Source organism: Panthera onca, chromosome D3 (genome assembly GCF_046562875.1).
Source record: "Panthera onca isolate mPanOnc1 chromosome D3, mPanOnc1 haplotype 2, whole genome shotgun sequence".
Taxonomy (NCBI): Eukaryota; Metazoa; Chordata; class Mammalia; order Carnivora; family Felidae; genus Panthera; species Panthera onca.
Genome location: NC_138350.1, coordinates 72,419,665 through 72,441,070, shown reverse-complemented (window position 1 = coordinate 72,441,070; position 21,406 = coordinate 72,419,665). Strand labels below are relative to the sequence as shown.

General features: G+C 40.5%; 1 protein-coding gene and 2 long non-coding RNA genes across 3 annotated transcripts in view; 2 read left to right on the top strand and 1 right to left on the bottom strand.

Moving 5' to 3' along the window:
• Positions 1 to 3,522: 3,522 nt before the first annotated feature.
• LOC132666010 (uncharacterized) lies at positions 3,523 to 4,588 on the bottom strand. Its single transcript, XR_009604411.1, has 2 exons — positions 4,510 to 4,588; positions 3,523 to 3,826 (listed from the first exon to the last, which is right to left on the bottom strand). It is a non-coding gene; the product is annotated as an uncharacterized LOC132666010 (long non-coding RNA).
• Positions 4,589 to 4,867: 279 nt separating this feature from the next.
• Positions 4,868 to 10,165, top strand: LOC132666011 (uncharacterized). The gene is made up of 3 exons (XR_009604412.3): positions 4,868 to 4,950; positions 6,971 to 7,091; positions 9,879 to 10,165. It is a non-coding gene; the product is annotated as an uncharacterized LOC132666011 (long non-coding RNA).
• Positions 10,166 to 10,336: 171 nt separating this feature from the next.
• The window catches only part of MBD2 (methyl-CpG binding domain protein 2), a 65,502-nt gene continuing 54,432 nt past the window's right edge, over positions 10,337 to 21,406 (top strand). The window contains exon 1 of the mRNA XM_060613885.3: positions 10,337 to 11,048. Within this exon, the coding sequence (XP_060469868.1) occupies positions 10,510 to 11,048 (539 nt within the window). The 5' untranslated portion in view covers positions 10,337 to 10,509. The remainder of the gene's footprint in view (positions 11,049 to 21,406) is intronic.

The window sequence follows — 21,406 nt, the reverse complement described above, 5'->3', positions numbered from 1 at the left end:
AATTTTTTAAAAATTTAAAGGCATGTTTTTCCTTGTAACTTTCAGTGTTGTTGAGTTCAGTGGTATTCTTTTTTTTTTTTTTTAATGTTTACTTTTTTTTTTAATTTTTTTTTAACCTTTTATTTATTGTTGAGACAGTGAGAGACATAGCATGAACAGGGGAGGGTCAGAAAGAGGGAGACACAGAATCTGAAACAGGCTCCAGGCTCTGAGCTGTCAGCACAGAGCCCAACGCGGGGCTCGAACTCACGAATCGAGAGATCATGACCTGAGCCGAAGTTGGCCGCTTAGCTGACTGAGCCACCAAGGCGCCCCTTACTGTTTACTTTTGAAAGAGACAGAGTGTGAGCGGGGGAGGGGTAGAGAGAGAGGAAGACACAGAATCCAAAGCAGTTCTCCAGGGTTTGAGCTGTCAGCACAGAGCCCAACTTGGGGCCTGAACCCACAAACCACAGGATCATGACCCGAGCCGAAGTTGGATCCTTAACTGACTGAGCCACCCAGGTGCTCCAGAGAAGTTCAGTGCTATTCTTATTGCCAGTGCTCTGTATGTGGATTGTCTTCTCTCTGGGAGCTTTTAGGACCTGTCTTTTATCTATGATGTTCTAAAATCTCATGAGGCTCTATCTAGAGGTGAGTTTGTGTTTTTCTCCATTGTGCTGGGGCCTATCAGTATGGAGATTCATGCCCTAGAAAGTTTCTTAAATATATACTTAAAAAATTTTTTTTTTTTACATTTATTCATTTTTGAGAGCAGAGAGAGACAGAGCACAAGCAGGGGAGGGGCTGAGAGAGAGGGAGACACAGAATCCGAAGCAGGCTCCAGGCTCCGAGCTCTCAGCAGAGCCCAACGCGGAGCTTGAACTCACTGACTGTGAGATCATGACCTGAACCAAAGTCAGATGCCTAACCAACTGAGCCACCCAGGTGCCCCTTAAATATATAATTTTTCATTATTTAGTCCTCTTTGCTATTTCTATCTTTATTTATGAAACTTTTATTGGTCAAATGTTGGGCCTCCTAGTTTGTTTTTTTTTCAATATTATTCTGGACTATTTTCTTAACTTAATTTTTCAATACTTGTATGGATTTTTAAAAACATTTTTCAATCATAGTTACATTTACAAGAGCTTATTCTGGTTCTTTGATTGTTTCTTCTTAATATCATCTTATTCATCCTGAAATATTTGAGTGTGTCAATCTCTGAGTATATTAATTAGATTTTTAAAAAGGGTTAGATTTTTAAAAATTAGATTTTTAAAAAGAAAAACAGGAGGGGGGGGTGCCTGGGTCGCTCAGTCAGACGACTGACTCTTGATTTCAGGTCAGGTTGTGATCTCATGGTTCAAGATCAAGCCCCATGCCACATTCTCTATTGACAGCATGGAGCCTACTTGGGATTCTCTCCCCCGCCCCTTCCCCACTCACTTGTGTGCCCGTGCCCTCTCTCTCTCAAAATAAATAAACAAACTTAAAAAAAAGTTTATTCAATTCATTTCATTGCTCTGTTTCTACTAAAGTTACTTTTTATTTATTTATTTATTTTTAAACGTTTATTTATTTTTGAGACAGAGAGAGAGAGAGACAGAGCATGAACGGGGGAGGGGCAGAGAGAGAGGGAGACACAGAATCGGAAGCAGGCTCCAGGCTCTGAGCCATCAGCCCAGAGCCCGACGCGGGGCTCGAACTCACGGACCGCGAGATTGTGACCTGAGCTGAAAGTCGGACGCTTAACCGACTGAGCCACCCAGGCACCCCCTAAAGTTACTTTTTAAACCACCCATTTTTTTTCTTTTTCTTTTTATGTTTATTTATTTTTGAGAGAGACAGAGAGACAGAGTGTGAGGGGAGAGGGGCAGAGAGAGAGACACAGAATCCGAAGCAGGCTTCAGGCTCTGAGCTGTCAGCACAGAGCCCAACACTCGAACTCACCAACTGTGAGATCATGACCTGAGCCCAAGTTGGACGCCTAACCAACTGAGCCACCCAGGCACCCCTCCGCTCCTGTTTTTCTATGTTAAGGGCTTTCTCCAAATGCCTAGAGATTCTGGGCTGCCCACATCACAGAGTAAAATATGAGAAAGCTGTTTTTGGAAGCTCTGTGCTCATGGACAGGAAAGATTTTAAGACTGTCTTGAAAGAATAAATAAATAGTATAATGCACAGAAAGCAGGGCATTTACACACCTTGAAGAAAACTTGGGGATAAGTGCTGAAGTATTTAATAATATCTTTCTATTAAGAAGAAATAGGGTAGGATCAACCTGGTGAAACATTTGAAATGTAATTGTTGAAGGATCTTATCTGATTAAGATGCAGTGAGAAGGGAGCATGAGAACCTAAGCATGGGGGATGGGGAAGGGTCTGGTTGAAATGATAGTGAAAGGAAACATTTGGAAATGAGTTAAGGACAGGCTGCTGTGCTGAGGAATCCAGTGATAATAGTCTAATGTTAGTGCAAGAAAGAAAAGTCAATGGTCGGGGCATTGGGGGTGGAAATGACATATGACATGGTCTGCCTCTGGTTATGCAGGCAAGACTAACACCAAAGTACCAGCGGGTAAAAGTAGCATCTCCGGGCACCTAGGTGGCTGAGTCAGTGAAGCATCCGACCTTGACTCAGGTCATGATCTCAGGGTCCGTGAGTTTGAGCCCCATGTTGGGCTCTGTGCTGACAGCTCAGAGCCTAGAGCCTGCTTCAGATTCTGTTTCCATCTCTCTCTGCCCCTTCCCCACTTGTGCTGTTTCTCTCTCTCTCTCTCTCTCTCTCTCTCTCAAAAACAGATAAACGATGGGAAGCCTAGGTGGCTCAGCCAGTTAAGCTTCCTGCTTTGGCTCTGGTCATGATCTCATGGTTCGTGGGTTTGAGCCCCTTGTCAGGCTCTGTGCTTACAGCTCAGAGCCTGGAGCCTGCTTCAGATTCTGTCTCTCTCTCTCTCTCTGCCCCTCCCCCACTCATGCTCTGTCTCTCAAAAATAAATAAAAGTTAAAAAAGATTTAAAAAATAAACATTAAAAAATTTAATTATCTCTCTATATCCTATAATCCTATTGTCTCGGCAAGGGACATGCAGAAAGTTCTATCTGCAACAGCCCCCTAGTCCCCACACCCCCATTCATGTCCATCTTGAATGGTTAAATAGCATATATTCTAAGTGATATTTCTCTGGCAAAGAAAATTCACATTCTCAAGCTGGTCACAAATGGCTTACATTTCAAAGTATGTTCAGAGATTATTCCCTTATCTCATCTGTTCCATGATAAAGCAAGATTAGGCAAAAACTAGACCTGAGTAAAATGATGTTTCTTTCCTTGCATTCTCACCCCACTCCCTACCCGGGCAATATACACCCCAGGGGAATATCAAAACTTGCTTCCCTTTAGAGAAATATTATGGCAGTATTTTGTCCTCTATCTTATCACACCATTAAGATTCTGTCATCTAGTTATGATTCTTAAGTTTAGGGTTAACTCATTTGAATAGTTTCCAAACTTCTCAGGAAACACACACACACACACACGTATGAATTTGAAACATAACATTTAAAGGGACAATTTTCAGCACTTGCAAATGGTACTGTTAGGAGGAAATGTCTCTTCTACTCTTGTTTTTAAACAGATAGATGTTTTTGTTTTGTCTTGTTTTTCCTAGACGCTTCTGGTCTCTTGCTTCAATTGTCTGCAGAGATCAAATGAATGGGGGATTTGGGAAAGATCAGGATCTTTGCAGCTCAGCCCTTCTCTGTTTTCCTCTTGGCATTTTGCTCAGCCCATTTGTTCTTGACTATTCTTGGCCATCTTATAAAGAGGAAGAGAAAGACTGGCCCCCTGGAGAGTGGAGGGAGACACATTATATAGTCTGGTCCTAAGCTGACAGCTTGGTCTATTAAATTTGGGGTTCAGTAACAAGCTAATTCAGCTCTCACACTATGATAGGTCCTCTGGCCCAGACTTTCTCAGTGAGAAAGGAGTTATTTTGGACATCTTTCTTATCCCTTTTCTTATTTATTGAATAGATTCTCTACTCAAGAGCTATAGATGGGGTACTAAGCTTTGGACCCCTCAACACCTCAAAAGCAGCCAAAAAGTGTGATTCTCTTTTTCATCTGGAGACCTGCTATAAGGTATTTACAGTAGGATGATCTTACCAATGGTGCCTAGGTCATGCTAGCATCACAGGGCAGGGACAATTCCTGTGTCTAAATCTGGCAAGTAGGTAACATTGCCAAGAGAGAGCATGTTGAATGAGAAGACAAGAAAACTTAGAGCTGAATTACAAGTGATCCCTTGGAATGCGTTTCCTTCCATCCGAGTACGAAAGGGAGATAGTTCTTGATCTGCTACTGTTACAGGCACAGCCTACCAACTCTTCTGCTTTGCTCTTTGGCTCTCTCCCCTTCTCTCGGACTCTCTCCTCTACTCTTTGCAACCTCTTACCCAGGGGTTTGAAGGTTGAGAGCTGCCTGGTTTTCAGTAAGATATACACAATCCATTGAGGGGAGGAATTGTACCTCAGTAAAGAATGCTTCCTGCTGTAGTGGTCTAAGAACCCAACAGGGGCTTAATTCAAAAAAAGGTCTAGTTGCCTACATAACACAGGAGTCTGGAGATAAATAGTTGCAAGACTCGGTTCAGCTGCTTGGGAAGTTCATTCAAGTTCTCCATCCTCTGGCTCTGCTATTCTTATGGTGCTTGCCCTTTATCTTCGTGTTCTTTGCCTCATAGTTTAGAATGGTTGCCGCGGCTCCAGGAATCGTGTCCATGTTTAAGCCAGGAACAAAGGGAAGAGGATAGGCCAACCATGGTTTTGTTTTCTTCTGTTTTAATAGAGAAGTAAAACCTTTTTTTTTCAGAGCCACTCACAGCTCTCCCTTGTTCTTACCTGAACTAGACTGGAAGAGTGAGTATTTGAATTTTTCAGTCTATAGCCAAAGTGGACACAGGAGAATCAGGTTGGTAAAGGATGTCGGGTTAGATCAACCAATGTGTCTCTCATAGATGGTGACAGAGAAAGTTGCTGTATCACTGCTGTCCCCCCCTTCTACCTCAGAGGGCAGACTTCTAAGCTGTGCAGAAGAATATGTGACATAATAATAGATACCTGGAAATAAGCAATATGAGGACTCACGATTAAGAGTACAATTGTGATGAACTTGTTGGGGAGTCTTGAGGTAGATGAAGGGTTGGGATATAAAGTCTGAAAATATTACAGAAGGGGATCATTAGGCCAAATCATGGACTCTCTATTAGTCTTATTTATTTATTTATTTATTTATTTATTTAATATAATTTATTGTTAAGTTGGTTAACATACAGTATATACAGTGTACTCTTTTTTGGGGGGTAGATTCTCATGATTCATCATTTACTAGCTTTTTTTTTTTTTAATAAAGCTATGCTAAAAAGTACCACAGACTAGGGGTAAATTAGAAATTAGCAAAGCCAAAAAGGCAATACTCAGAAAACTTTGTAAAGGATTCCACAATAAACAAAAGGCATTGAAATACGTGTGTATGCACATAATTTCAGAGAATACTAGGAATTGACTTATTTAAAGTCAAAGAACAGAAATAAATGTAGGTAAATATACAAATTCAGGAAATGGTTGTTTAGAAGTAAAGACTCATTTTGTGATTAAGTCTTTTATGGTACATATTCCACAACATTTTTGAGGAACTGATGAATAAAGTTACTTTCAATTCATGTAGAAGAGACTACTCTGAAGAAAATGTTGTAACTGTCTTGTAAGCAAACATGTTTGTGAAGTGAATTTAAGCCTCACTTTTAATGAAGTCAAATTTATTGTTAAGTGTCTCTTGGGACATGGAAACCTAATCATATTTTCTGACTAGAACAGCTGTTAATACTCTGTACTGGGAATTCCATAGTGAACACGAAGATCAGCTTTCTGGGCTGGTGGGGGAAAACAATTCAACAACTAATTACAACAAATGGATGGGGGAAACACCTAATGGTAGTGTGGGACACAGCACACAGCCCAGGGGGTTCAGGAATGGAGGAGTTGGGGGAGGTCAGGAAAGGCTCTTTGGAGGAAGTGATGTCTAAGGTAAGACTTCAGAGATAAGTAGGAGTCAGTCAAAGAAAGGCACGGGGTGGGGGTGGAGGTGGAAAAAAAGGAGCACATTCAAGGGTGAAGAAGCCAGATACAAGAGCAGTTTGAAAGCAACTAAGACAGAATTCTGAACTTGGGGTCAGAAGACTTGGGCTCTAGTCCTAGCTCTGCTACTTCTAGAGAGGTCCGTGAAAGCCACTTAGAGCATGAAATCCCTGGCAAGATGCATTTTTCTATTTACTTGGTTGCTGCTTCTCCTCCTCTCATGGACACCAGACATATTCAGCCCTTATTTCTCTTGGATCATGGGTTTTTGCAGCCAGAATTAAGGTTAAAAAAACCACTGTTTGGAGTGTTAAGTGGTACCTCGGGGCTCTGAAACCTAAAGATCATTTTCTTTCTATTGCTAGTACTGGGTTTTCTATTTTTAGGAGGTGAAATCAAATAAGCATCTTTCCATCCCTTAATCCTGAACACTTAACACTAGCCACTTACCTACGGCTAATGTAACATAAGCAGAAAAATTTTAAAGCACCAGAGACTATCTTATATAAATTTCTTTGGGTTCAAAATTTATCTCTCCTTGTTTTCTCTTGCCTTTCAAGTAATTAACTCTTCTCTTTTTAGTTTGAATGATGCAGGGTAAGAGTCCTCTGTAGTCATTCCAAGTGGAAAGCAATTAAAAAAAATCTTTATTTATATGACATGTACTTGAAAGTGTCAATCGGCCTCCTGACACGCCATGCCAACAGCATTTCATTTTAGCTGGGAATTAGGTGAACAGTAGATGGGCCAACTCAGTGAATCATAAAACCTGCTAATTGGTGCTGGAAAATGTTTCTTTGGCTATGCCCTCACTCCTATTTAATGTCTTGATAAATTCTGACCATGCCTCTTAGACTCTGTAAAAGAAGAAAGTGTTGGCCCCGCAGTCTCTTGATCCAAATATGCTTACGAACTCACAAACTGCGAGATCAGGACCTGAGCTGAAGTCGACGCTTAACCGACTGAGCCACCCAGGTACCCCCAAATCCTTTTTTTAATTGAGTATATTATTACACTCATAAATTCAAATGTACGTTATATATTTGTCAATAAAATATACAGATCTTAAAACAGGCATTAGCTGCCCTCCCCCGCCAGACCCAACGGTCTTTTTGTTTCATTCACTGAGTTTGTTCTATTTTTCTTAATAAAAACACAAAGTAATACCTCTCATGGTTTTTCTTGGGAACTACTTTTTCTTTAAAGGCTTAACCTCAGTTTTTCCAGGTAAACAATAAGGGAGAAAACACCTTAAAGAATGGATAGATTTCCAGGGGTGACAGTTGGTGTTTTAGCACCTGCTTTTACACCTGGGAAGCAGAGCTCAGAGGTGGTTAAATCTCTATTGTTTGCTTAATGGACCAGATTTCACACATAATTCTCCCTCGTTGTTTTTCACTTTTGCCATAAAGTAAAGCTATCAAGACCTCTTCTACTGTTAAGAGAGATAAAACTGAAAATTTGGTCAGAACGCTACTGCTTGAGAAAAACAATGTTGCTGTTCGTCAAGGAGTGATATAAAATGCATTTTCCCATAATTATAAGCGGTGTATTCTTTGCCCAATATTTTAAGGAAAACAATATGATTTATCTCTTAGATATTTAGCATCTAATCTCAATACTTTTAAGGTCTCAATCCAGACCTTGGAAGAATTTATTGTTTCCTTAATTAGATTTCTTTCTTCTTTTAGTGGGAGAATAAAAAAATTTTTATACTTTGCTTTATTGTATTACAGCAGAAAAATTCCAATGTTATCAAAAATAGCTTTTGAAATAGCTACATGAGATTTTTCTTAACAGGGGAAACAAACTATGATTTACTAAATGGCATCTGGTAGTAGAAGTCAAAGCAATAACCTTGAATTCATAGTGATTTATTCCTTTAAACATGTTTTTGGGGTGCCTGGGTGGGTCAGTTGGTTGAGCGTCTGACTTCAGCTCACGTGATCTTCATGGTTTGTCAGTTTGAGCCCCTCATTGGGCTTGCTGCTATCAGCTTGGAGCCCACTTTAGATCCTCTCTCTTTCTCTCTCTCAAAAATAAATAAACATTTAAAACAAACAAACAAACAAACAAACAAATGTGCTTTTATGTCCATTATATTATTTGATCTATATAGCCTTGTTTGACACACCATGGAAAAATAAAAACTTCCAAAAGTACATATTTTCCATTTCTTGTCTTAACTACCATTTTTAATGAAATTTCCTCAGGTTTATCCTTTAGTTTTAATTAAAGGAAAATCAAAGCCCTTTCTCTACAGAGTGTCTGTCATCCAAACTTTGATTGCATTTTTTCCCTAACTCTTTTACCAGAGCCTAAATGTAGGTGTTCCTTAAGATTTAATTCTTGGTCCACTTTTTATTTATTTATTATTTTATTATTATTATTTTTATTTTACCATGTATGTTCTTCCTTGGAGATCTTATTTGCTTGCAGAGTTTCCTTCAAAGATGACTTTCACAAGATGACTTCTAAAAACACAACCCCCAGAACTGACCACTCTTCTGAGAGTTTGACTTGAATTTCCAACTCTTTGCTGGACACATTTCTAGAACATTTTCCTACAGGAAGCAGTAACTTAGTGTGTGTCAAATAAAACACATCAAATGAGATCTAAAGTTAAGCTTAGAGACAGACAAGTTTGTGTGTACAAGTTAGTGTTTATTCGCATATATTGCAAAGGTAAGTCAAATATATTTTGATTTTCTATTATTTTACATTAAATCATTTTTTTTTCTATAAACTTGGCCTTCAACTTTTAGGTCCTATGTGTATGAAAACTGAAATTTATAATCAATCTGATAAAATGTGCATGTCTCAGTCTTCCAAACAGTTCATCACATATCATCTTGAATTTTGATAGTACATTTCTATAAATATTAAGCAACACATAGAAAATGTGCTTTAGAATTTAAATCAGTTTTCTTACTTAAAATTTTTTTTTTTTTTTTTTTTTTTTTTTAACATTTATTCATCTTTGAGACACAGAGAAAGAGCGTTAGTGGGGGAGGACCAGAGAGAGAGGGAGACACAGAATCCGAAGCAGGCTCCAGGCTCTGAGCTGTCAGCACAGAGCCGGATGTGGGGCTGGAACTCACTGACTGTGAGATCATGATCTGAGCCAAAGTAGGATGCTCAACTGACTGAGCCACCCACGCGCCCCTCTTTTTTTTTAATTAAAAAAAAATTTTTTTTAATGTTTATGTTTTGTGAGAGAGAGAGAGAGAGAGAGAGAGAGAGAGAGAGACAGGGTGCGAGCAGGGGAGGGGTTAGAGAGAGAAGGAGACACAGAATCTGAAGGAGGCTCCAGGCTCTGAGCTGTCAGCAGAGCCCAACGCGGGGCTCAAACTCATGGAACACAAGATCAGGACCTGAGCCGAAGTCGGACTCCCAACCGATTGAGCCACACAGGCACCCTTAAATCAGTTTTCTTAATCAATTTAGCACTATTCTTTAAACCCAATCCTGAACGATGAGTTGGCAGATCCAAATGAATTCCGCACAGATTCCTAAAGGGTTGTCATAGTGGGTTAGGTTAGTCTTTCAACATAAGAGTATTTACCAAGCCAAAGGCCACTGATAATTGTCAAAGGCCATTACACAAGGAGGTTTAAATTATGAAAAAATCTTTAGAAATATTGTAAATCCTAGGTGGGTTCAGGGATCCTGGTCATTTTAAGGAGAATTTAGAGGTAAACCCCGTAGAAGTAGAGGAATTATGTCCCAAGTTGTCATTTTTCATCCTATAACTTTATAAAGTTGCAGGAGAATAAACAATCCCGGGACCTAAACCCAGAAGCCAGACTCTGGAGGATAGGAATATTCATCTAATGGAACACTTTGACTAGCTTCTTCAATCTGAGCATTCTGGCAAGTTTTGGTGGAGGAGGGAAAGAAGGTATCGGGTATCTATTACCTTTTTAAATGAATTATCTAGTTAGTGAATATAAAACGAACTATTTTGTTATTCATTAATTGGGGGAGCAAACATAGGTAAAATCGTACAGAGAGGGAGGTTAACCCTACAGGAAACAAAACAACCGCAGTCCTTCTGACATTCCTCCACAAAAGACTCCAGGCCCTACCCGCCTTCCGGGCTCTGCGCACCCAAGCGCGGGCGGGGGCCGGAAGGGCGCGGCTGGGGGCGGAGCGGGTGGGGCCAGGGGCGTGCCCTCGAGAAGGCGGAGACAATATGGCCGCCCGGGGAGCTTGGAGGACCTAAGAGGCGGCGGCCGGAGCCACGCCCCGAGCGGGAGGGCCGCTCTGTGCGCGTCCGCTCTATGATGCTTGCGCGCGTCCCCCGCGCGCCGCGCTGCGGGCGGGGCGGGTCTCCGGGATTCCAAGGGCTCGGTTACGGAAGAAGCGCAGCGCCGGCTGGGGAGGGGGCTGGATGCGCGCGCACCCGGGGGGAGGCCGCTGCTGCCCGGAGCAGGAGGAGGGGGAGAGCGCGGCGGGCGGCAGCGGCGCTGGCGGCGACTCCGCCATAGAGCAGGGGGGCCAGGGCAGCGCGCTCGCCCCGTCCCCGGTGAGCGGCGTGCGCAGGGAAGGCGCTCGGGGCGGCGGCCGTGGCCGGGGGCGGTGGAAGCAGGCGGGCCGGGGCGGCGGCGTCTGTGGCCGTGGCCGGGGCCGGGGCCGTGGCCGGGGACGGGGCCGGGGCCGGGGCCGGGGCCGCGGCCGTCCCCCGAGTGGCGGCGGCGGCCTTGGCGGCGACGGCGGCGGCTGCGGCGGCGGCAGCGGTGGCGGCGGCGCCCCCCGGCGGGAGCCGGTCCCTTTCCCGTCGGGGAGCGCGGGGCCGGGGCCCAGGGGACCCCGGGCCACGGAGAGCGGGAAGAGGATGGATTGCCCGGCCCTCCCCCCCGGATGGAAGAAGGAGGAAGTGATCCGAAAATCTGGGCTCAGTGCCGGCAAGAGCGATGTCTACTACTTCAGGTACCGCCCTGGGGGCGGGGTGGGGGCAGCGGGGTCAGGCCGGGGTCAAGGGTCAACAGCTGACCTGGGCATGGGATGTCAATATGAGAGCAGGGCCCGAGGGCACTGGCACAGACACGCTGGCCTGGTAGTGGAAGGTCCCTGAGCCCTTGGGTGAGAGTTGACCCCAGTACAGTGACAGGTCAGGCACAGTATCTGAATGGTGAGAGCCCAGAGGAGGGCGTCTTAGGTTGACAGTGTTGGGGAAAATGGTTTGTGGGAAAAAAAAAAGGTTCTTTGGCAAGGATGGTTAGTCCATAGAAGGGTTAAAAGAAGGTGTAATTCATCGAAACTATAAAACCCAGTCACTGTTGGCTCCTGTCCCAGCCTTTCCCAGATTCATCATCACAAGAGTGTTTAATCATGCACATGTGGAAGAATTAGCTATCTACAGTAATAAGGCTTCAGTTACTTTGTGAGATCCAGGAAAGTTTGGTATAAAGTAGCCGCTTGGAATGCCTGAAGTTTCTTGGAACTCTCATGGTGTTGCAGAACTTAGTCACTTTTGAAAACTGAAACACTGTAATATGTTGTTAGACTCTTAGACCAAAATTTGTCCCCCAGGGGATGTTTGGCAATGTCTGGGGACATTTTTGGTTGTCATACCTTGGAAGGGTGTGCTGCTGGCATGTAGTGGGTAGAGACCAGGGATGCTGCAGGATATTCTGTAATGCACAGAATGGTCCCCACAACAAAGAATTATCTGACCCAAAATGTCACCAGTTTGAGAAATCAGGTTGAGAAATCTTGGTCTGAGTGATTCAGGTTTTTGCCCTGATGTGATCTTGCAATTCTGTGGTTCTGCTGTGCATGCCATTTCTTTGGATGATCCAGTAAGCTCAGGAGAGTGCCTGTGGCTGTTGATATCAGTGGAATTTTCTTATCAACAAATTTGCTTATAAAAATAAACCATCCCATTTACAGAAGAGAATATAAACATATTCACTGGTGTGGAGGGCCGTTTTGTGGGCTGATTGACTCATTTTTCAGGGAATATATTTGGGTGTTGGAGCCAGTTGTCGTCAGCCATTTAGCCATTGGAATAATGTTACGGAGGATTTACTTTCATCAAGTAGGTTAATACATCGCCCCTGGTTGGGGAGGGAGGAATATACACACGCGTGCGCAGTCTCTCTCTCTTTCTCTCTCTCTCTGTCTCTCCCTCTCTGTCTCTCCCTCTCTGTCTCTCCAATGTTTATGAATTGAGAGTACTCTTAAATAGACTTGAGAGGTTAAAAATACATTTGTGCACACACAATGTGATCATCAGTGGTATAACACGTAAATACGACCATATTCCTGATGGCTGCTCAAATGTATGGAAAAATAGTTTCAATTTGTTTCACCTGTTCAAGTAAAAAATGAAAGTGGTGTTGCATGAGAACTTATTTTGTCACTTGATCTGAGACCACGCATTTTGAAATCTTAAATAATAAAATGGCAAGCTTTTTTTAAACATTCAGAGGTGATAATCTTGTATTTCCCCATCGTTAAATTTTTTTTTTTAAATTTTTTTTTTTTTAACGTTTATTTTCGAGACAGAGAGAGACAGAGCATGAACGGGGGAGGGGCAGAGAGAGAGGGAGACACAGAATCGGAAGCAGGCTCCAGGCTCTGAGCCGTCAGCCCAGAGCCCGACGCGGGGCTCGAACTCACGGAATGCGAGATTGTGACCCGGGCTGAAGTCGGACGCTCAACCGACTGAGCCACCCGGGCGCCCCCCCATCGTTAAATATTAAATTTACTTCAGTAATACTGAAAAGGTTATTGTGGTGGGGCATCTCGGTGGCTCAGTCGGTTGGATGTCCTACTTTGGCTCAGGTCATGATCTTCTGGTCCATGGGTTCGAGCCGTACATTGAGCTCTGTGCTGACAGCTCAGAGCCTGAAGCCTGCTTCCAATTTTGTCTCTCTGTGCCCCTCCCCTGCTCGCGCTCTGTCTCTCTCCATCGCTCAAGAATAAATAAACATTAAAAATTTTTACAAAAGGTTATTGTGGAACAGTAACTCCTCTCAAGTTCACTGGTTTCATTTAGTGCTAGTCACAGTTGTTCACTCTTGCATACTCTTCCATTAACAACTTTTGCTTTCTTTCTAAGCAGGTAGTATGCTACCTTCTTTAGGTGAACTATGTGTTGATGTCTTGTAGCCAGTTACATTTTACAAGAATATTCTGTGTCTGCGATTGAACTCCTTGAGGGATAGGTGACTAGTCTATTCTCAGTAGAGCATCTTAAACTTTGAATTTCACTCTCTATGGCATTTCTCCTGGGATACAGTTTGTTTGGTTTTGGGATGACGTATTTGTTCAAACTAACTTTGGGTTATTGCAAGGAGTTTTTTTGTTGTTTTCCTTGCAGTAGCTGGAAAAGTTATTTCAAGAACGCAGATTGCTGTAGTGCTCATTTTGATTTGTGGTCGTAGTATTTTTTTAAATGTGTTGTAAATTTTTCAATGTTAACTTTTTCATACAAACTCAATAAATATTTTATGGCAGAAAAACTGATCTAATCAGTTTAAGATGAATTTTCCAAACAAATTCATCTGGTATTTTTTGAAGTTTGTTTATTCTGTGAGAGAGAGGAGAGTGAGAGCATGCGTGTGCCAGTGGGGGAGGGGCAGAGAGAGGGTGACAGGATCTGAAGCAGGCTCTGTGCTGACAGCAGAGAGCCTGATGTCGGGCTTGAACTCATGAACCGTGAGAACATGACCCGAGCCGAAGTCGGATGCTTAACCGACTGAGCCACCCGGCTGCCCCTCCAAACAAATTCATCTTACGACAAATCATGAAACCAGTATAGTGATAATTACTTTCTAAAATTGAAGTCTTTTTATTAGACGGTGCAGCATGATTTGCTTTTCACTTTATACAAGATGAAAAGACACAATGAACAGATTTGTGCCACATGTGTTTAGTTAAAGGTTGGAAGGAATGTTATCTAATTGTTTATTGACTACCTACAAAATGTTAGTTATTTGGCAGGATTGTAACAGTCAGTCTTGATTCCCTGCTGAGAGGTTATATTCTGAGGCAGTAGGAAACAGGTAGCATGATGTGGTTTTTGTAACAGAGCAGTTATTCTGTGACTTCCGCTTTCAGTGATAAATGATGGAGGACACCTACTCATACTGAAGGTGAACACATTCTTTCTCTATCAAAGTGTCACAGCTTTGCATATTAGCATCCCCACATATCCCCCACCTGTTAAAAACCAGTAGCTCACAAAACACCAGCCGTCTGTGTTAGTAGGTGGGTTAAGAGTTAACGCTCCCATTGGTAGTGTGAACACCTGCACTCATTTGTTCGTGTGGTTCTGATGCCGGCTCCTGAATTGGCCTGCCTCTGGGGAGAGGAATTTAAACAACCCGTGCCTGTTAACATAGGGTGTGGCTTACTTACACTTATTAATTGGGCTGAAATTAAGCTCATCGAGAAAGCCTCAAATTTTGGTAGAATGGTGTTTCGGCTGTTCCCGAGACTGCCGAGTTCTAACAGGAAGGCGTGCCTTGAGTTGCCAGTTAAGCAATATAATTACGCCTTCTGTCAGGATTACCGATAGTGTGTGGCAGTTCATACATTATCATACAAAGTGTGTTTTTACAAAAAGGTGTGGTTAGATAAAGAGCTGGATCTATTGGTAATAGTTTCTGAAAAGTTTGTTGCCATCATATGAGTCCATTATGTGAACAATAATTTTCTCACTGGTCTACTTGGCTCCTGTTATTTCTAGTTTTTGGCTCCCTGCGCTTGCTGACTGATATATTTGACATATTATTTTCTTCTGCATAGGACCCTTTTTAGTAGCCAACTCATGCCATTTTTACCTAGTCTAAACTTGTTAGCTTTTAGACTTTTGGTTATAATTTCGGTTAAAGACTTGGGAGTGGAGGTAAGCTGTTACAGCTTCTGCCATAAAATATCATGTGGTTGGATACTGGGAACAAAATAGTAAATATTTTTGATTCTTGTATCATAATTATGTTGCATTTGTACCTGATCACTTCTCTGAAAAAAGGATACAGTGGCACTAGAGAACAATTAAAATAATAATAGGGAGCAGGTGCAAGAAGAGAGACTGAATTTATTTCACTTTGATCTGGAAAGAGGAGGACTCAGAGGTCTATAAAATCATGAGTGATATGATAAAAGTAGAAGTCTTTAGGGAAGGCAGCAGAGCACAGGGGTAAAGAGGTCCGGAGTTGGTATTCTAACTCTGCCCTTACCATTTGGTGCAACCTTGAGCCTGTCACACTTCCTGGTCCTGTGGTTTGTCTGTTTGTAAAGTGCATATATGATTTTACCTGTACTTAGAGTGATACAAGGATTCAGTTTCAGTACACTAAAATAAAAACATAGATATGTTTAAGGACTAATTAGGGAAAATGATTAATTAAATAACTCCAGTTGTATGGGCTGAAGATACAAATAGGTTTAAAAAAATGTATAGGTATATCTGACTTGTTACCGAAGGCTGGTAGGATGCTTTGAGGGCATGAGTTCTGGATCATTGAGCATGTCAGAGTTCAGTCAGATCTTTCCTTCTCTCTCTCTCTCTCTCTCTCTCTCTCTCTCTCTCTGACTTTTTTTTTTTAAAAAAAAAGCAAACAAAAAACAACTCTGCCATGTAGTCTTTGTTGGAAAAAACTTGATGGACCAGGGGAGAGATCCATTGTTATAGTTTTGTTTGTTTTTTTTTTAATTTTATTTATTTTTGAGAGAGACACAGAGTGTGAGCGGGGGAGGGGCAGAGAGAGGGAGACACAGAATCAGAAGCAGGCTCCAGGTTCTGAGCTATCAGCACAGAGCCTGATGCGGGGCTCAAACCCACAAACCGTGAGATCATGACCTGAGCCGAAGTCGGACGCTCAACAACTGAACCACCCCAGTGCTCCCATTGTTATAGTTCTTAAATATTTAAGTCTCTTTGGCTTTCAGTAAATTGGCTTTTCCCCTACCTGATATCTTCTTTCTGGCCTTCCCCATGTGATTAAACCTGGTGTCTCCTGTATTACTCGTATGTTCATTTCTATAGAACCTGTGGCACTCTCACATAACTGTCTTCTTTCCCCCTAGGTACACCTAGATACTAAATAGGTGTTTACCAATTGATGTGATGCTTAAAATTTTATGAAACAAGTCTTAAATGACTTTCTTAGCTATTGCTTTATATTACCTGGTGGTGTGCTGGGATGAAATTGGTTGGGGTATTTTATTAAGTCCAAGCATTTTCCAGTTTCTTATTTTCATCTTTAGTGTTGAGGATATTATAGAAGGATAGAAAGTAGTTTAGAGATATAGTGAAAATGCTCATAGTGCAGAGACACAAGTGAGAAATCAACATTTGAATCTCATCGAGTCTATAGGTTTGTTTTTTATTAAGTATAGGGTGTTGTGTGTCTTAATTTTATGTGTGTTCTATGTCACAGCTCTCATAGTTTTGGCAGCTATTAGTATTATTTTGCTAAATGCATTACATGTATTATCTTATTGGGTCCTTATAACCCTGTTAGCTGTAGGTGCAATTATCTGCATTTTACACATGCGGACTTGGGACAGGGAAGTTAAGTAATATGCTCAAGGTTGTACTGCTGGTAAGGGCAGAGTTAGAATCCTGATGCAGGGGATTTAACCCCAGAACTTTTAACCACCCTGCTCTGCTGCCTCCCATAGAAAATCCTTACTTGTAATTCTCAAATATTGAACCATCTCATACTTAATCTGCTTTATGGAGCTGGGTGGGCTGCTAAAACAATGTAGTTAGTTACTATTATATTTGCACCTTTAAGTCGACAAAGGGTAAATGTTATTTTATTTTTTTTTGACAAAGGGTAAATTTTAAATCCTATTTGGTAGTGAAGCCATTGTACCAAAAGATGATCTTCCAGCTCTATGTAATGGAGAGAAAAGAAATTGAAAAATTGTGGTAAATTAACATAATTAAAGGAGTTTCATTCTGGGTAATAGAAGTGATCATTTGGTTCAGAAATGTTTCCTCCTTTCTTGCTTGCTCTTTTGATGTATGTTTAATTTAGGATTGACCATGTTGTTTCTCAGATATTCAGACAGGCAGCGTGTTTCCTACGGAGCAAGCTATAGGTCATCTTCGTTTTAAAAGCTTTTACTTAAATTAGAAGAAATCAGGGGTGCCTGGGTGGCTCAGTCAGTTAAGCATCCGACTTAACTTGATTTTGGCTCAGGTCATGATCTCATGGTTCGTGGGATCGGTCCCACGTCAGGGCTCTGTGCTGACAGCACGGAGCCTTCCTGGTATCCTCTGTTTGTCTCTCTCAAAATAAATAAATAAATAAACAATGAAAAAAACTAGAAGAAATCAAATTGTAACTTGCAGTCTAAATGTAGCTCGAGATAGTTTTATGTGTTTCCTCCAAAAAGCTCGTGTGCTTCTTTGAGTTGAGGCACGATTGAAATGTGCGCTGCAGACCAATCAAAAAAATCTCTTTAGTTGGAGAAAGGAATGAAATGCAAGGTTTATTACTAAGTGCTCATTGCATAATTGCAAGTTTGACTTGCTTTTAGTCTTTTCTCTTGAAATAGACTGATTGAAGCCTGGATCTGGAAATAAAAGACACATGGCTGTGGTGGAAATTGTGCTCCAATAATTCTCTCTCAGTTGTACCATCCCAGCTTTCTGTGCTGTGCTAGGGGAATTTTTGTTAGGGTACAACATTGCCATCTGTCCTACATCTGATTTTTCAAATCTGATATGCAAAGTCTCACCTGCCAAAACACCCACAATACCTGTAGTAGAGGAAATACATAGCTCGAAAGGAACTGATACACATATATTCTAGAAATAGTGTCCAACAGAAATTGATAATTTTTTTCAAATTGCTTTTAGAATTTCATTTGTGAGATATAGAGTCATAATTTAATCTTCATAGTGCAGTTTTTTTATTTTTTAGTGCAGCTTTAATTAATCGAGTAGAAGCTGGTGATTTGCAAAGGAAGTGATACTTTTGTGTGTGTGTGTTAGATTTCATAGTGGGACTAATAGAAATTCATAAATTTTTTCCTGTGTTTGAGGTCTTTTCAGACCTGTGTGTGATGAATTAGAAATAAATCACCAGCTCTTATTTCATGGATTTACTTTTTGACTTGGGGTATTAATACCCTTTGCAGTCCTTGTTTATTGGTCTTTTATGGCTATTTGCCATTTCCACTAAGAAATGCCTAGGCAAATTGTAAAATGAAGTTTTGCTTAACTTCATCAGAACTTCTAAAAACTAAAACTTCACAAGGAAGAATAAAAGTATGGAATAGAGTGAAATTTTAGTAATATCTATGGATCTTATGATTTTTGCCTTGTCTTATAAATTCAAACTTGTTTGGGAACTTGATTACATAAGTTGAATGTAAATAATGGTAAATTCTCAAATTTAAATTTTGAAATTGAACACTTTGTTCATTCAATCAGAAATGATTATGAGTTATTTACAAACATGTGGAAGAAGATTTTTGAAATATATCTTGGTGTTCTTTTTATGCTGGACGAATTCATAGATGAAAGAAAGTGTGAATGTTATAAAATTATTTTCAACATGTATGTAGTGATGTGTGCCTCTCTTTAAAAAAGCCTTTCCCAGAGGCCTGTAGTGGAAACGGGCAAGTCCTATGGCATTTTGAGCATAATTCTGTTAACCTTTCCCACATGTGCTGTAATCGTTGGCAGTCTTGAACACCAGATTCTGAACCTCCTCAAGGTGAGTGGCTGAGTCTGATTCTCTTGAATCTCCAGTATCCACCATAGTCCCTGCTATACAGAAAGCTCTTAAGAATTGCTTGTTGAATGAAGCAAATAGTTAATACGTTTCTATTAAATGATCTAAAAAACTGGTTAGTGTTGGCTGTAAATAGGCCTGCACTATAGAGGTGGTCTTGTGTCTCTTGCTATAGACAGCATCCTGTCTTGTACCATACCAGGTATGCAGATAGTGAATAGCTGAGGCAAATGTTCTTATTTTTCTTCAGACTTGAGTGTGTTTAGTGTTTGTGTGTGTATTCCATACAGATTTTTAGACCTGAAGGAATCTGTAGTAGGACTTTTGATTACAATTTTCATATTAAAAAATCCTTTTATCCTTTGCTTTAAACATCTACCATCAAAAAGTGCTTTTGTATCATCTGGGGAGGATAACATATTTCTATCTACTGTTAACTAATATATTATTTCTTTGTGCCGTAACTGTAAAGTTATTTGTTATAGTATCTGGTAGGAAGTAGTTTATGATAAAAAATAATGTAAAAGTGGTTATACAGAATACATGTTGCAACTTTATACTCTTAGATCCTACAGTCATAAACTTACTAGTGAGTTCCTAACTGCTTTCTCTCCCCTTCTGTACTTATTTGAAGACCAGTAAGTCTGTCTGTAGACCACACTTGTGTTGCACTGGTTTAGAATAAGAATGGAAACTTCTGAGTCAGAAAATTGGGACTTGAGTCTTGAATCTTGCTTTACTATTTTAACTTGGACAGATTTATAAGCTTCCATAATATAAGCCTCTGATCCCTCAACTGTAAATCAAAGGTAAGAAGTTTACCTCGTGGAATTTTTTTATGTTAAATGAAAGTACGTGTAAGACATTTGGCATGTAGTAGATGGTCAGCAGATCAATAAAATGGTAGTTTCTTTCCCTTCGCTTAATTAACCAATGTAAACAGTTGTTAATTATGTGGAGATTTACAGTATTTTAATTTTGAAATGTGATTAGGGCATGTTCATCAGGGTTTTTAGAAATATTTTATTTTTTCCCCTGATTAGAAGAGTGACCCATGCTCAGTGTGGAAATTGGGAAAATATAGGAGTGTAGAGAGAGCAATGACAATCAGCTTTGTAGTCCTAAAGAGAATCAGTGTTAATATTTTGACATATTGCCTTCCATTCTCTGTGTATATAGGTGTATATGTTCTTTTTAAAAATTTGTTTTTAATGTTTACTTATTTTTGAGAGAGAGCGAGAGAGAGAGAGCGCGCGCGAGAGAGAGCGCGAGCAAGCGCATGAGCAGGGAAGGGGCAGAGAGGGAGACACAGAATCTGAAGCAGGCTCCAGGCTCTGAGCTGTTAGCACAGAGCCCGACACAGGGCTCAAACTCATGAACCAGGAGATCATGACCTGAGCTGAAGTTGGACGCTCAACTGACTGAGCCACTCAGGCACCCCTGTGTGTACGTTCTTTTATAGTTCTTTTTACACTGGAAGAATCCATAGACTAAAGCAAGGATGAATGTCTTAAAATTATTTTTAACATGTATGCTGTGATGTATGCGTTTCTTTAAAAAGGCCTATTCCAGAGGCCCCCTACCTCTTTTTTCAAAATATAGTCTTTTTTTTGGGGGGGGGGTATACTTATCTAATTTTTTATTATGGAAAAATTCAAATGTGCAAGAGCAAAAATTGTTAGAAAAGTGTAATGAAGCTCCTATGGGCTCATCAACCAGTTTTAATAATTATGAACTCCTGGCCAAGCTTGTTTCATCAATATTCAACTCCCTTTTCCCATTATATTTTGAAATAATTCCCAGATGTATTTAATTTCTGACATTTCCATAACAGTGTCCAGTCCTCAATTCAACCAAAATAACCAGTGTTTTTTCCTTTTTTCTTTCTCACCTTTAGGCAGTGGGATGAGATTAGGTAGTGGATCACCCTGGCTTTTATTTTTTTCTAGCTTTGATATAGAGATAATAGAATTTGCTATCAGTAATATACTGTTTGCATGTTGTTTGTTACATAAATGCTAGTTTATGGAATGAGAATGATTGGTACAGAATTCATATTATACTTAAGGTCTTTTATTACCACTTAAAATTGCGTTGGTGATTCCTTAAACATTTATGCCAAGGGAAAAGGTGCAATGTTGTCACATTTTACCAGCAGCCAAACTGTAAATAATTTTTTTTTCCCTAATGATACTTTAAAAATAATTCTCTACCTCTCCCTCAACTGCTAAGGAAGTTCTTTAATGTTCACATTTACTTGCCCAAACTTCATATTTTTAAAAAATTACTTTGAAATTTTCAGGGGATATATACAGCTTGTATACTTTAATGTTTGTTTTAAACATTTTATTATAGAAATTTTCAAACATATATGTAAAAGTAGATCATATAAAAAAACTACCAAGTACTCAATTCAGCAGTTGTTAATCTTATTTCTTCCATCCCCCAATGTACTACCTCGACTCAACCTTATTATTTGGAAGCAAATCTGACATCATATCATTTCATTCATAAATAACTACTTGAGTATGCTGCTTGTGAAGATAAGATTTAAACTTGTAGAAGTTTTATAACCATGTA